We start from the raw sequence: 16,928 nt of genomic DNA on the forward strand, positions 1-16,928 counted from the left end.
TCTCTCTGTTCTCATGTCTCGGAGGTCCCAGGCTCCTCCGTGGCCCGTTTTTGTATTCCACACTCACTTGTTTTCTTTGCTCTCAGTCCTTTTTAGTTCCAAGTTCCCTTCCCTTTGGGAATGTCTGGCATGAATCGTAGCAAATCTTCAATCACAACTTCTTAATTAAATGTTACTCATTAATTTCCTTTTAAGGGGTACAATAGACTACTTTCAATAGACTGTAGGCAGCTCACGTCTCTGTTTCCTTCCAATTTACTAACAAGTGGACATCATTTTACTATTTTAAAAAAATCCCCATTTGTCTATTTTTTAAGATTTTATTTATTTTTTTGAGAGAGAGCAGGGGGAGGAGCAGATAGAGAGGGACAAGCGACCCTGCACTGAGCACGGAGCCCGAGGTGGGGCTTGATCTCACGACCCTGAGATCATGAACCAAGCCAAAATCAAGAGTCAGACACTCAACTGACTGAGCCACCCAGGCGCCCCGCCCGCTTGTCTATTTATATAGCCTTTCAAGATCTTGATTTTCTTAAAATTATGTAGGAAAAAATTTTTTATTAGAATCCATATTGACTTTCTCACTAAACTACAGTGGTCCTTATTTACTTCACTACTAGTATCCATTTTAGCTAAAAAAAAAAAAAAAAGCCCTTTCTCTATTTTCCAGATTCTTTAAAGTTAATGTGTTGCACTAGCAAAAGCTAATGTGGATGGATTATTTTGTAAAAATAAGATTTTATTACAGTGAATTTTTAAAAAACCGGACAAGTAGGCCTGGGGTTGTGTCCTGAGCTTGCTACGAATCAACTTCTTCTAAGCCACTCAGCTAAATATCCCCTGTGTCTAAGCATTGTCCTGCATGAAGGTCAGCGGTAGACATTTTGAATATTGGGTAATAATAAGTTCAAATAGCTCTCTGAGCCATCTTGCAGAAATATCCTTTCAGAAAAGCAATAGAAATGGCCAGGTGAGCCAGCCTTCTCAGCAGACTATCTGGAGGAGAAGAAAGCAATTAAGTTTGGAGAAATTCCTTCTTTGAAAAGAGGTGATATTTTCTCTGGACCAGCCTGTTTTAGGTGTTTTTAAAAGACAACTCTCTTCCTGTTTTCCCTGTTTTTTGATCCTAACGTTTATTCCTGGAGTAATAGTAGATGAATAAGTGGATTTGAATGTTTTAACATAAAAGAAACTTTCATTTTTCCCTTTTGGACTTAAATTTTAGAGTGCTTGTTTTGGCCTTGGAAATTCATGATTTCACTCAGGCCATACTCTGTGAAATATTTCACTGGTAAATTTCAGACTTACTAAGGAAATGAGGCCTGAGGGGTGTTGACGGCATTTTAGCAGGTATTCACTCAGTTTGGCTAAAAGAGTTCTCTGAGTTTTCTTATTTCCCTATACTTATTTTTTAAAGCAAAAGAAAGATTTCAGTGCACTTTAGTGTAGAGGTTGTATTTGCTTATGGTGAATTACAGCAAGTTATTGGCTCACTGCAAGATACGGGAGTGTAGCCGCCACGTTAAGGATATTCATCCAATTTACAAATATTATATAGGTTTTCTGAGTATTGTTAGTTTTATTTTTACAATTAGGAAATATAGACCCTCATAACTAACATTGGGGAGATAAATGCAAAGTGAAATCTGATGATCACATTTCAAGTGCAGGGCCTGCTCAATTCACATTGTCTGAGGGTAGTGTAACATAGACTAACAAAATGAAGACTGTGTAAGAAAAGTTAAGAAACATGGTTAGAGTGAGAAAGTTTACCATAAACCTAACTTAGATTTCCAGAAGGAAAGCGAGAACAGCAAAAGGTAACAGTTTGAAGAGATGGTGGCTGAGAATTTCAGGCATTGATGAAGGATCAGAATCTTTTGATTCAGGAAGTCCAGTGAAACCCATGCCAGATAGATAAAAGCAAATCCATGTCTAGAATCACATAATGAAAAATGAAAAGCACTGAGAACAAAGAGAACATATTGCAAGGAGCCAGAGGGATAGAAAAGCCATATTACTTAAAAAAGACCAATATGAAGACCAACAAGACAGTTCCCAAATCAACAGTGGGTGGAAGCCAAAGACAATGAAAAGAATATCTTCATGCTTCCGAGAGAATATATAGTGTAAACCAAGAATGATATATCCAATAAAACCTAATTTTTAAGAATAAGTATGAAATGAAAACATTTTCATCCAAACAAAAACTGAGATGTTTACTCTAACTAGACTATACTAAATAAACACCTAAGGGATATACTTTGGGGGCAACTGGGTGACCAGTCAGGTAAGCATCTGATTCTTGATTTCAGCTCAGGTAGTGATCTCAGGGTCGTGAGATCGAGCCCCACGTTGGGATACACACTCAGAGGAGAGTCTGAGGATTCTCTCCCTCTGCCCCTTTTCCCCTTTCTCTCACTCTCTCTCTCTAAAATAAATAAATCTTTTTTAAAAAAGATATACTTTGGGACAAAGGAAAAATTACCAAAGAAAGAGGGTCTGAGATGCAAGAAAGAATAACAAGCAGGGAAAATGCCAAATTTAGGTAAAGAGAAACACTGACTATAATCAACAGTGTTAATGCCCTGTTTGTGCTATAAAATTAAGAAGAAATAAAATACTAGAAGCGAGTAAGTCAATAAGGAATGAGGAAAAACAGTCTAAGGTCCTAGGCATATTCTAGAAAAGATTTAAGACATCCGCATTAGACCTGCATTGTCCAGTGTATCCTCTGTTAGCCACTTGTGGTCATTTAAATTTTAATTAACATCAAATTTTAAAAACTCACAACTCAGTTTCTCAGTTGCACTGGCCATGTTTGAAGTGCTCGATAGCTATGTGTGACTGGTGGCTCCCTTATCGGTCAGCACTGATCAGCTCAGGAAGTTCTGTTGGACGGTGCTGCTTTAGACAGGAAGTAGAGTATCCATGTTAAAGTATCTCGTGTAACCACTGAAACAGAGGCACTAAACCGGGGGTTATATTGCACGCCTAGAGGAGTATCAGGAAGTATTGAGATTATTTTGGTTTGTCACAGCCAAACCTAACCATCCTGCAATACAAGGTTCAGTTCCCCACCAGAGGAATGCTCTTGTCCAGATCTAGTGATAGAATAGAAGAGGCATCAGTGGGAATAAAACAGATCATTGAATGAGCCAATTTACCAGAAATACATAATTTCAATGTATATGTGTCTAATCCTATGACTCCATGTATATTAGAATAAGTGGACACAATTACAAAGAGAAATTGACAAATTCAGTATTATGGTAGAAATCTTTGAAAATGACTACCAGTAATTGGTCAAGTAAGTTTAAATAAAGTAATGATAGAGAATATTGGACGACATGAACAAATGGAAAGCTATCCCATGCTCATGTATTGGAAGAACCAGTATTGTTAAAATATCCATACTACCCAAAGCAATTTACAGATTTACTGCAATCCCCATAAAAATTCCAACAACAGTTTTCACAGAACTAGAACAAATAATCCTAAAATTTGCATGGAACCACAAAACATCCCAGATAGCCAAAGTGGTCTTCAGAAAGAAGAACAAAGCTAGAGATATTACAATCTCAGATTCAAGATGTACTACAAATCTGTAGTGATCAAAACAGAATGGTACTGGCACAAAAATAGACACATAGATCAATGGAATAGGATAGAGTCCAGAAATAAACCCACACTTTTATGGTCAGTCTATGACAAAGGAGGCAAGAATATACAATAGGGAAAAGACAGTCTCTTCAACAAATAGTGCTGAGAAAACTGGAGAGCTACATGCAGAAGAATGAAACTGGACCATTTTCTTACACCACACACAAAAATTAACTCAAAATGGATTAAAGGCCTACATGTGAGACCTGAAACCATAAAACTCCTACAAGAAAGCTTAGGCAGTAGTTTCCTTGATCAGCCATAGAAACATTTTTCTAGATATGTCTCCTCAGGCAAGAGAAACAAAAGCAAAATTAAACTTTTGGGATTACACCAGAATAAAAAGCTTTTGCACAGCAAAGGAAACCCACCAACAAAACAAAAAAACAACTTACTGAATAGGAAAAGATATTTGCAAAAGATGTGTCTGATAAGGAGTTAATATCCAAAATATGTAAAGAACTTCTACAAGTCAATGCCAAAAAAAAATCTGATTAAAATGGGCAGGGCACCTGAATAGACATTTTTTCCAAGAAGACAGGATGGCCAACAGACACATGAAAAGATGCTGGGAAATGCAAATCAAACCTACAGTGCAAATCAAAACTTACACCTGACACAGTGGCTAAAATCAAAAAGACAAGAAGTAAGTATGAGTGAGGATGTGGAGAAAAAGCAACCCTCGTGCACTGTTGGTAGGAATACAAACGGGTGCAGCCGCTATGGAAAACAGTATGGAGAGTCCTCAAAAATTAAAAATAGAATTACTCTATGAGCCAGTAATTCCACTACTGGGTATTTACCCAAAAAAAACCAAAAACACTAATTCAAAAAGATACATGCACCCCTATGTTTATTGCAGCTTTATTTACAATAGGCAAGATATGGAAGCAACCCATGTGTCCATCAGTAGATGAATGGATAAAGAAGTGGTATACACACACACACACACACACACACACACACACACACACACACACTGGAATATTACTCAGCCATAAAAAAGAGTAAGATCCTGCCGTTTCCAACAACAGGGATGGACCTGGAGGGTATAATGCTAAGTGAAATAAGTCAATCAGAAAAATACAAATACCACATGATTTAACTCATATTTAGAATTTAAGAAACAAATTTTAAAAAAAAGTGAACAGATAAGCAGACCCTTAAATATAGAGAACAAACTGGTGGTCACCAGAGGAGAGGTGGGTTGGGGGGAAGGGTGAAACAGGTAACTCCACACTTATCTTGATGAGCACTGAGAAATGTATAGAATTGTTGAATCATTATATTATACACCTGAAACTAATATAATACTATTTGTTAATTATACTTCAATAGAAAAGAATAAAGAGAATAATAATATATTAAAGAAATGAACATTTCAGATTAAGTACTAAAAGAAGGAGAATATTGGAACAACAGAATTTTCAGTTCTGATCAAGTGGACCAGAATAATATTAATTCTTTTAAGGATACCTGGAATATTTATGAAAAATGCCAAGGAGGTCATAATGAACATTGGAAAAATATTTAAAAACCATATTCTCTGGTCCCATTTCAAACAGATTAAAACTTAGTAGCAAAAGAAAATTTAGGCAAAAATCCAATTGCTTACAAATTTTAAAATACTTTTATTTATTTAGTTAGTTATTTGAGAGAGAGAGCACATGCACACGAGCAGGAGGGGGCAGAGGGAGAGGGATAGAACCCTAAGCAGGCTCCACACTCAGCGAAGGGCCTGACATGGGGCTCAATCCCATGACCCTGAGATCATGACCTGAGGGGAAATCAAGAGTCGGACACCCACCAACTGAGTCAACCAGGCTCCCCTAAAAATTACTTATAACTCGAAGGTCAAAGGGGAAAGCATGATTTAAATAAGGGGGTATTCAGAATTAAAGGATAATCTTAATAGTAATAGTAGAACCTCTGAACTTCAGCTAAACTAGTACTTAGAGTGAAATATATGGTCTTAAATGCCAATATCAAAAGTAAGGAAAGGATGGAAATTAATGAGCTAAAACCAATAATTTAAGATTAGGAGGGAAGAGTCTTGATGCCTACAACTTGCTTTCAAATGATCCAGAGAAAGAGGAAAACAAATGTTGCTAATTATTAGCAATTGCTAAGTTTTTTTTTTTTTTTTAAGATTTTGTTTATTTATTTGACAAAGAGAGAGACAGTGAGAATGGGAACACAAGCAGGAAGAGTGGGAAAAGGAGAATCAGGCTTCCTGCTGAGCAGAGAGCCCGATGTAGGGCTCGATCCCCAGACCCTGGGATCATGACCTGAGCCAAAGGCAGACACTTAACGACTGAGCCACCCAGGCGCCCCAGCAATTGCTAAGTTTTAGGAAGAGGATATGGATATTATCTCATTCTTTCAACTTTTCTGTAGGTCTGGAATTTTTTTAAAATAAATTGGGGGAAAAGATAAAAACATTTTCTTTAAAATCAAGAGTAAAGCAAAGATGTCTGTTACCACCATTTCTATTCATTCTATTAAAGATCTTAGCCAGTGCAATATGACAAGCAAAAGAAATGAGAATTGTAAGGATTAAGAAGGAAGGAAAATTATTCTGATTTACACATTTTATGATTTTATGATGGTCCACATAGAAACCCCAAAAGATTCTGCAGGTACATTATTAGGATTAGTACTATAAAGTTGCTGGAGAAAGACCAAAATGTAAAAACCGATTGCATTTCTATATATCAGCAGCAATTAGTTCAAACATATCATTAGAAATAATTAACCATTTAAAATAGCAACAGAAAAATCTAAGGTACCTAAGAATAAATTTAAAAAAAGATGTTTAACACCTCAATGATGAAAAATTATAAAAACTTGACTGAAGGTCTTTAAAGAAAGTCTAAAAGTAAACTACATGTCAGGTTTATGGATAGAAGAGACGGTATCGCAGGATGTCAGTTTTTCCCAAACTCATCTATTATTGGATACAATTCAGTAAAAACTCCAACAGGTTTTTAACAGAAATTGACAAAGCTAATTCTGAATGTATGGGAAATCAGTGCTCAAAAATAGCTCAGACACTTATGAAGAAAAACAAGATGGTTGGTAGTCTTGCCCTGGCATATATTAAGGCATATCATAATTAGGATAGAATGCAGAGGTAGACAAATCAGTGTAACAGAGAGACTAGTAGAGAAACGATGGATTGTTCCGTACCTGCATTTAGGACAGTATGCAGAGGTAGACAAACCAATGCAACAGAGAGATTAATAGAGAAAAGATAGACTGTTTAGTACCCACATTCAGTGAGTCCCTGGGCTCGTAATACTTTCATGTGTTTTTTAGAGATTGTTCCAAGAAGTGTGCTAGGCCCTGGCAATAAAGTGTAGGATTTCACAATTGCCATCGTACAAGTTGTATATCTAGAGTTTGGTGCCTCTAGCTCTCCATGAACTTCTAAAATTACATGCAAAATTTTATACTAATTCTTCTGGATGTTGTTCATCAGATTCTCAAAGGGGTTCTTTCACACCCCCAAGTGGTTAAAAGGTGCTACATTCTTGACCATTTTATGACACATTTAATTTCTGAGGCCCCCACCGGATGCTATACGATTACCAAAGAGTGTCATCAAAGCTTGGGGTGTAAAGGGCATAAGGGGAGAAGAGCAAGAAGGTCTCTTCAGACAGGTAACGCTTGAGCTGAGCTGAGTGTGGAGTATAGACCATTTATTCTGGCTACAGAGGGAAAAAGAAGCCTGGAGACAGAGCCTGGGCCATCATGTAGGGAACTACAACTGTAATTGAATGGGAATAGTTATAAGGGGAATATAGAAATATGACAAAAAATGAAGCTAGCAAGTTGAGCAGTTACCAGATATTTCAGAGATTTCTGTTCTTTTTTTTTTTAAGATTTTATTTATTTATTTGACAGAGAGAGAGACAGCGAAGAGGGAACACAAGCAGGGGGAGTGGGAGAGGGAGAAGCAGGCTTCTTGCCGAGCAGGGAGCTGGATGTGGGGCTCGAACCCAGGACCCCAGGATCATGACCTGAGCCGAAGGTAGACGTTTAACGACTGAGCCACCCAGGTGCCCCCAGAGATTTCTATTCTGTGCTAATGAATAATCTTCTGACATATTTCTACTTTTGAGGAAGCATGTAGGAGTAAATTTAACATGTTTTAGAGGTAGATGTGGTGGACAGGGTTGAGGTAGGTCGAGTCTAAGGAGACTCTCAAATTTCTGATCTAGTCTGGTCCCATCACAACAAAACTTTGCAAACATGGTTGATTTTGCTGTTGTAGTTATTGTTTAGTGGAGGGTAAGAGGAGGATGGTGTGTTACAATTCATCTTTCCATGGTAGAAAATGCTTAGACTGCATTTTGTATGTATGGTATGAATTATGTAGGTGGTTGTAGATAAACATTTGATTAAGAATCGTTGGAATGTAGGTAGTAATTTGAAGCCGTGGGAAGGATAGATGTTGAAGAATATGGTTTGGTGTGCAGAAGGCCATGATACTTGGAAGGAGATGCTGTTTTAGGAACTGAGCTGGGCTGAACACCAAGAAGTGGTCAGAGGCTCCATTGCAAACCTACATTTTTTCTCCCCTTTCTACCAGCCCCATCACCAGAATGTCTACCATGATAGCCTTGGGTACCATTAACCCAAGGGAACAGGGGATGAAAACTGTAGGTTATAAAGAGAAAGGAAAAGGACGTTCCTCTGGACAACAGGCAGGGGCCTTGGAAGAGGGTGGCTGGAGTAGGGAACAGAAGATCTGAGTCCCCACCTCACCTGTTCCATTAACCAGCTAAGTGAGCTCAAGCAAGTCACTTCTCTTCTCCAAGACCCGATTTCCTTAGCTATACAATGGGTTTGTGAAAACCAGCCTTCACTTATAAGGTTGTTATATGGATCAAAGGCTACCATGGATGATATTCTTTGGTGGAATATTAAGTGCTTTATTGTTATGTTGGTCAGTGGTGGGCTAGAGGGGGGTGGTAGGAGACTCACTACAAAGCCTCTGTTGAATCGAATGCCTAGGGCAGGCTGAAATTCCTTTCTATAGGGTTAAGCCATGCAGTTATCAATTTGTAGAGCAGAAAGAGGCCTGAGAAATGACTTTGTAGCGAGAATGCAGAGATCTGCAAAGTTATTCTGTGATAACATTCCACAGAAATTTCATGTCAGGGTCTACACTGGAAGCCAGGCCTCCTCTCTAGGTGTGAGAGTCATTCTAGCCGAATTTGCACTGTCATGCAGAGGAACCTTCCCAAAAGTCACAAACATATTGATGAACTTAACAGAATCCAAATAGCATGTTGATACCTGAGGTTTTTCTGATCAGGAGTGCTGGGCGCTACACAGTCTGGACCAGAGTGTGTTTGTTCTAATGCCAAAGGGGAAAATAATTTGTCTTAACTGACTTACTTGCATTGCTTGCAGCTGTCTTGGAATTACGTGGGAAATCAGTAATTAGCGTTATAGTAGGGACAGGGCGCTGTCAAAATATGAGTTTCTTTTGGAAACGTCCCAGGTGATTGCCTCCCCGTCCCCGGTTTTCCACGAGATCTTTATAAACATCCTGCTGCGCTCTACTGCTCGTCCCGCAGCAGAATGAGGGGTGTTCCGTGTGGGACGGGCCTGTACATGAGTGTGGGATGTGAGTGCGGGAGCGGATGGGGGGGGGCCCCCCCGCACGTGAGTGCGGGAGTGGACAGGGGGAGGGCTGTAGGTGAGTGCGGGAGCGGACGGGGGGCGCTGTAGGTGAGTGTGGGAGCGGACGGGGAGGGGGGGGGCCTGTAGGTGAGTGCAGGAGCAGACAAGCACTGGACCAGTCTGCCCATAATAGTGCGTCATTCGTCCTCGTTCTCACTGGACTAGTAATGGGATCAAGCTGGCTTTCCCAAACTGAGAGCTTGTTGTTGAAAGTAGCATCTTTGGAAACATTCGTAATATTATCTGTGACAGGCTGAATTTTTATCGTGTGCTGGGCATTATACTGAATGCTTCACACACGTAATGTCATTTTATCTTCAATAATCTCGGGAGGCAAGAACTTTTTTATTTGCCATTTTATATAGGAGGAAAATAAAATCAGGAAATCAGTAACAGCCCAGTGTCCCTCAGCTAGGATTCAAATTTCGGTCTCACGCTGATGCGTATTATGTCTTTTCCACACTTCCCAGCCATGTCTTCCTTCTCCGGCAAATGATTTAACTTCCCCTAGCTCGCATTCTTCAACTTCAAAATGGGGATCACACGAAAAGCACCCCTCCCCCCCCATCTTCACAGGTGTCCGAAGGATAAAATGTGCAGAAACATTTGGCAAACTCTAGAGTTTTGATTGTTCTTTGTCAAGTGCCGGGTAAATGCTTTTGTTTGTCATTCATGCTATTTCGTGTTGTAACAATTGTAACTTCACTGAACACTAAAGCTTTTCTTTTAAAAGCATACATCCGTGGGTTTTTTCAGTATCCATGTTTTGACAGAGCTATTGAAGGGTTCAATTTGGGGTTTCTGTGATTTGCAAAATCACGCAAGAGTTCATGTTCGATATATTTTCTAGGGGTATCTGTCACTTTCTTTTCTAGCAGCAGGGAGAACAGTCTGGTGTGGTAAGTTGGTGTATAAAGGTTTGATACGTGTCTTCTTTCATCTTCCGCCGATCGCCTTGGTGTTACGTGCGGCGCGCACACCGTGACCCTTCAGATGCCAGCCCGAAGCTCGGGTGGGTCTGCGGGTGATTTAAAGCGATAACCGGACATCCGCGATCATCCAGCAGGCACAGGTCCGCCCGAAGCGGCTCAGAATCCTTGGTCGTGCTCCGGGACACTCATGTCCCTGTTCTCAGAGGGCTTAGCGTCATGTATAACCAGCTCCCAGCTTTCTGCCCCCCACCCCCACCCCGTGCTGACTGCACTTGTCCCCTCCGCTGTGCCCTGACGCCCGCCCCACCCCGCCGTGCCCTGACGGCACCTCTCCCCCCCCCCGCTATGTCCCTACCCCCCCCCCCCCCCTCCGCTGTGCCCTGACGTCCCCTCTCCCCCGCCCCCCCGTGCCCTGACGTCACCTCTCTCCTCCGCTGTTCCCTGACGTCATCTCTCCCCTCCGCTGTGCCCTGACGTCACCTCTCCCGTCCGCTGTGCTGTGTTTCAGGTGTTGCTTGAGTCCATGGTCGATGCTGCCGAGAACCTTTGTCCCAACGTGATGAAGAAAGCCCACATTCGACAAGACTTGATTCATGCCAGCACTGAAAAGATTTCCATCCCACGTACGTTTGTGAAAAACGTCCTGTTGGAGCAGTCTGGAATTGACATCCTTAACAAGATTAGGTAGGTTTACGACTGTAGTTTGTGTGGCCGCAGTCGAGGCAGCTGGGAGGAGCGTTACTGTTGGTTCCAGCCGCGGAGAATGCGTAGACACGTCCAGTAGGCTGTCGTGGTGTACTGACAGGGCTGCGCGGAAACGCCTAGGTTTATACATTAACAAAACAAGACGGCCGCGGATACGCCTGCCTTACGGAAGAGCATACAGCTCTCTGCTCCGTTTAACTGTTTGATTTTTAATAGGGGGGTACTTGTTGGTAATCCCTTTTTTTCTCCTCCTGAAACGTATCCTCCACCTTCAAAAATTACTAACTTGAAGTTTGCTTTCTGCCACCGTGCTGTTCTGAGCAAATGCCCAGCCTAGAGACAAGCAAAGGGGCCCGCTGTGACCTCCCGGCTGGTTCCTCCTGTGTTCTGTGGTGGGTCTGGATACTGTGTACGTGCTGATGCTGCTCTCGACTGTTGGCTGATATGTGCTTGGTAAAGTTGGAAAAATACGCCAAGATACAAATATTGAGAAGCTGTGATCATCAAACAAACTTTCCCCTATTTCCACCTAGAAACTCTGGGGTGGTTAGCAGTCTGAATGATATTCCACGAATTCTCCGTGTTTCTCCATTGGGGAGTCAGCAGACTAGAAACCAAATTCAGAAATATTTTCAAATGTCCCCTTTTAACTGTTTCTGAATCTTGATAAGAAGACTTCGATGTAGGGGGGGGAAAAAAAAAACAACCAACAACAAAAACACACAAAAAACAAAACCCCAGCTTTTTTTTTTTTTTTTTTAAAGATTTTATTTATTTATTTGACAGAGAGACACAGCGAGAGAGGGAACACAAGCAGGGGGAGTGGGAGAGGGAGAAGCAGGCTTCCCACAGACCAGGGAGCCCGATGCGGGACTCGATCCCAGGATCGTGGGATCATGACCTGAGCTGAAGGCAGTCGCTTAACCAACTGAGCCACCCAGGCGCCCAAAAACCCCAGCTTTTATCTGAAGAAGTGGGAGTTGTGTTAACAAAGAACAAGTGATGTGTAGCCGAATGAGAACCTATGAGAAAAATGAGAGTTAAAATAAGCCAAAAATGTGGGGCACCTGGGTGGCTCAGTTGGTTAAGCGACTGCCTTCAGCTCAGGTCATGATCCTGGAGTCCCGGGATCGAGTCCCACATTGGGCTCCCTGCTCAGCGGGGGGTCTGCTTCTCCCTCTGACCCTCCCCACTCTCATGTGCTCTCTCTCATTCTCTCTCTCTCAAATAAATAAATAAAATCTTTAAAAAAAAAAATAAGCCAAAAATGATATTACAACCTAGATATGGAAGGTAGATCATGGAACTTTGAGGATTGAGGAATTCTGCAGTGATGAGACCATCTTGGGTCTAAGGTGCAGCTGTCCTGTGTGTGTGTGTTGGGGTTTCTAAAAATAAAACTCTAGGGCGCCTGGGTGGCTCAGTTGTTAAGCGTCTGCCTTCGGCTCAGGTCATGATCTCAGGGTCCTGGGATCAAGTCCCGCATCGGGCTCCCTGCTCAGCGGGAAGTCTGCTTCTCTCTCTGCCGCTGCCTCTCTCTCTGTCTCTCATGAATAAATAAATAAAGTCTTTAAAAAAATAAATAAATAAAAGCTAAATGGTAAGACTCGCACAATGAAAGGCCATTTAGAAGATTTACAGGACCCCATAGATCAGTGATTTTATTGACTCAAGCCCTGACTAGGTATGCTTACATGGTTCTGCAACCTGTAGTTTTAGGATTTTTATTGAAGCCCCTGAAGTATTAAGGAGGAAAAAATGCATTGGCCACCATTCTTCTGTCCTAATGGATTGAATTACCAATGGATCATATTCTGGTGCCTTCACAAGAGTACCAAATTCTGTCAAATATGGTCACTTCTTTTGAAGATGGGCAAATTCTGAAAAGTAGACAGCAGGCTAGAACTCCTTATATCAGTGAATCACTTCTATGTTCATTAACTCCTTGCTTTGCTTTTTAAAATGTGTTATTTGGAGCACTGATGGAATGAAAATACAAACGTCCACACTTGTGTATACATCCAGATACAGCTGTGCCCACGCAGGTTAAGTGGAATTCCTCTAAAAAGTTCATAGTTTGGAAGTTCCATAAGGAAGCATATCATCCAGTAACAAAATGATAGCACAATCCTGAAACTTTTTTTTTTTTTTTTTTTTGGTGCACTTTAAAGGATCTTTTTTGGTGCTACAGTTTGAAACAGATAAACCATCCCTCCCCAACTTGGTGGGGCAGGGGAGAGAGAGATAAAACGACTGATTCTGTAGTTTTATGAGGAAGTAAAATTCCCAAACATGCCTGAAAAAATGAGAGGAAGTGCTTGTCAAAATTAGAATCCCAGTCCCCACCCCCCTTCACCCCCACCTCCCACCCCAGGTTTGGGGTGGGACCCAGTAATCTGTATTTTTAATGAGACCCAGGTGAATCTTATCAGCAGACACCTCTGGGGAATAATAAAGTAAAGTATTAGATAAGCCCAGTAGCTCCCAAGACCTTGTTTTGGCGACAGGAATTAAAGAAACATCCTTTTATCTTTAGCCTAGGAAAATCTCTAATGTAGACATCAAAGAGTTAGTGACGCCATTTCTCCCTGCCATCCGAAATCTGCCTTGCCAGAAAAAAATCTCAATGCAAATTACTGCCTTTAGGTTAGAAAGGTTTTTCCCTGTTACCCAAATATACTTTCAACCTTGGTTTTAGGATTAAATATATTTTGATAACTCCTTTCCCTGCTCTAAAAACTTGAAAATTCTTGACTTCAAAAGTAGACTGAACTTACGAGGCGATATTGGAGCGTGGGTCTATCTCTCCAGCACATTCACCTTCAGCTGTATTGTGCATTTATGTCCGTTTGTACATACGTGCATTTCAGTAGGATTATTCAGACTGAAGACACACGGGTAGAATTTGAATTCTTGGGAATACCAAATAACTAACATGCAGACTGAAATACCAGCTATCTGACAGAGACCCTCGTGGCTGACTTGTTTATTAGTGAAAACTCCAAAACTAGTGGGTTACTTTCAGTTGACTGGACACCTTCTTAAGGTCAGGTGAGAGACACCGAAACTGCATGTTTTGGTAACCTGTGTTCATAAAAGGCAAGAGAACAGTGAATTTGTAACAGTTTGAAGTAAGACAGGGAGTACAGCAGAAGCAGCTCAATATGGTACCATTGGATTGGTAAAAAGTTTTGTATTTTTTTTAAGGCGGGGGACATGCATATTAAAGTAATAACCCAAGTTTAACAATCAGACTAGACTTTCTTAATTTACTCCAGCCCAGGTTTGTTTTCCTTTATGTCAATGGAAGAATTGTTCCTCACCACACGGTACATCTGGTTCCCATTAAGTTTGTCTTTATCCAGACGTGTTTCATTTCTACCACTAAATCTTGAGTTTTGAGATTGCAGAGGCAGGTTGAAATTGGTCAAGCAAGTCTATTATTACCTGTGTGTTTATGGCAGTGTTTAAGGCTTATTTTTGGAAATCCTTAGTCCTGTTCACACATTCTTCTGTTCCGTTTTCAAAGACAGAAGTGGAATCACAGTTGACCTTATCAACATGGCATCAGCGATGGGTGATGTTGCACAAGTTTAAATGCTACCGTGTCCTTTTGCTTTTCACATAGTGAAGTGAAGCTGACAGTGGCCTCCTTCCTGTCCGATCGGATTGTGGATGAAATCCTGGATGCACTCTCACACTGCCATCATAGACTGGTGAGTGCTGTGCACGTCCGGAGTGGGACTCCCAGTGTGGTCCGCCGTGATGCTGGGCAGGCTCCAGGTTGGGGATGCCGCTTCTTTCCTGCATCTTACTCCTTTGCAGCTTTGTGGCCATGATCCTACTTTTCCTCTCCTACATTGCTTCCAGACAATTCTAGAATGTTAAAATCTCTCCAGAGGGAATGGAAGGGGAACAGGGACGTGATGGTATTGAGAAATTTTGTTGTGCATTTATAACGCAGACCAAAAGTTTTGTTAATAATGCTGAAACCGAGATCTAAAATTAAGGTATTTTAGATTATTTAATTTTTGTGTGCTTATTTTGTTGCTCTTCGACACGATCATATGGGAATGGACTATTCCTGAAAACACGGGGTGAGGGGAGGGGAATATTTGGAGTCCAAAGAAAAGGCCAGAGTAAAATGGACACATTCTAGGGATCGGTAGCTGCCACGTGCCCAGCCAGGCCTCTTGGATATAACCGAGGTAAAGACATAAATTGTCTTCGTCTAGAGACTGGTTTTATTGAGGTAGAAGACTTTACTTCCAATCTCACTGCATATAAAAAATAGATGAGAAACTTCATGTGTTTTCAACTTCAGGAAGTCCTCTGAGGCACAGATGAAGGTTTCGTTACTCCTTACATCTCGTGTCGCGAACATTTTAGCAATGTGGTGTGGTACGAATCTCTTGAGCAAGTTATGACATTTTCCCCAGAGAAACATTTCAAATCAAGTGCAGGCTGGAGAGAGTGCATCCAGGCTTTATTGCATGGAATTGTTGGTGATGCCAGGGAGCACCTCAGTGGGAAGAACAGTAACCATGGCTTCTCCACGAGGCAGACAACATGAATATTTCAGAAAAATGGGTAGGCTGTCCTCTAAAATTGAAAAGATAGGACAGGAGTCTCTCGCAGCGTCACTGAAAATACTGCCCATGGGCTGGAGCTGGCCCACTCACCACCGGGGACCTGTGCCTGACAAGGTTAGGTCACCAACCAAGAGGAAACGTGGAGAAATGTCTAGAGCAACTGGAGATGGCCACAATACGCAAACATATGTCATTTCTCTAAAGTTTCATTTTTATTGTACTTTACCAATATACCGGTGTGTGGCAAACTGGAAATGTAGAAAACTGGTTCATCACCCCAGAGACTTTAAGAAGCACTAGCTTCTGGTTGTGGCACAGAAAAGGCCTATGTTAGGGGCACCTGGGTGGCTCAGTCGTTGAGCGTCTGCCTTCGGCTCAGGTTATGATCCCCGGGTCCTGGGATCGAGCCCCGCATCGGGCTCCCTGCTCGATGGGGAGTCTGCTTCTCCCTCTCCCACTCCCCCTGCTTGTGTTCCCTCTCATGCTGTGTCTCTCTCTGTCAAATAAATGAATAAAATCTTTCAAAAAAAAAAAAAAAAAAAAAAGGAAAGGCCTATGTTAGTGTCTAGAGCTCCCAAGTCAGACTTTTCCTTTTTTTTAAATAAGCAGAAACAAAATCAGTGGAGCATCCTTTATAGAAACAATTTCTCAATAACCCACGGCTGCAGGGATGGCCTCAAAATGCCCCTGATACTGTATCAACATGATTGCACGTGAGCACCACACTGAACGGCTGAATTGTTCACTTTTTTGGCATTTGTCTTTCTTTGAAGAATTTACTCAGAAAAATACCGACTTTTTTTTTTTATACCATTTAAAAATGAACTATGTGGGTGCACTTTTGTATTGAACTTTGTTTTAATATTCTGCTGATTTGGGTTGTAAGAAGAGAGCTTAACTGCTGTGTGAAAGGAATCGTATCTAAAAAATGAAATTTTGTTTTCAAAGAGATTCCAATTACATGAATATATTCTCCAATTTAAGTTTAGAAGTGTCGCCAGTGGTTCCACGATATTGTCAGCTGGTTCTGATCCTTTCCAAAGAATTAAATCAAAGTTCCTGGTGATGAATCAGCCCAGCACTAGAGTTTATTAACTTCAGCCCAGTTTATTCTACCTCTTATCATTAATGTTTTTAGGTTTACCTAAAGCATAGCAGTGGAAATTAATAAATCCTATCACATACGGTGTTCATTACCTGAAAACAATGAAAGCTGTTAGCAATTTCCTTCCTTTCAGCCCTTTAAAAACAGGAAAGGTTGGAATCATTTTATTTCCCCTAATTAGATACTTTTAAAGCACTAGATATAGAAAGAAATTATTTCGGAGGAACGATGAAATAA

The 16,928-nt window shown here is 41.1% G+C and overlaps 1 protein-coding gene across 2 annotated transcripts in view; it reads left to right on the forward strand.

Moving 5' to 3' along the window:
* The window catches only part of CARMIL1 (capping protein regulator and myosin 1 linker 1), a 308,066-nt gene that overhangs the window by 226,365 nt on the left and 64,773 nt on the right, over positions 1 to 16,928 (forward strand). For both annotated transcript variants that reach the window (XM_021696859.1, XM_044917255.1), the window contains exons 27-28: positions 10,798 to 10,973; positions 14,623 to 14,710. In XM_021696859.1, the coding sequence (XP_021552534.1) occupies positions 10,798 to 10,973; positions 14,623 to 14,710 (264 nt within the window). The remainder of the gene's footprint in view (positions 1 to 10,797; positions 10,974 to 14,622; positions 14,711 to 16,928) is intronic.

The sequence above is a fragment of the Neomonachus schauinslandi genome, chromosome 8, assembly GCF_002201575.2.
Source record: "Neomonachus schauinslandi chromosome 8, ASM220157v2, whole genome shotgun sequence".
Taxonomy (NCBI): domain Eukaryota; kingdom Metazoa; phylum Chordata; class Mammalia; order Carnivora; family Phocidae; genus Neomonachus; species Neomonachus schauinslandi.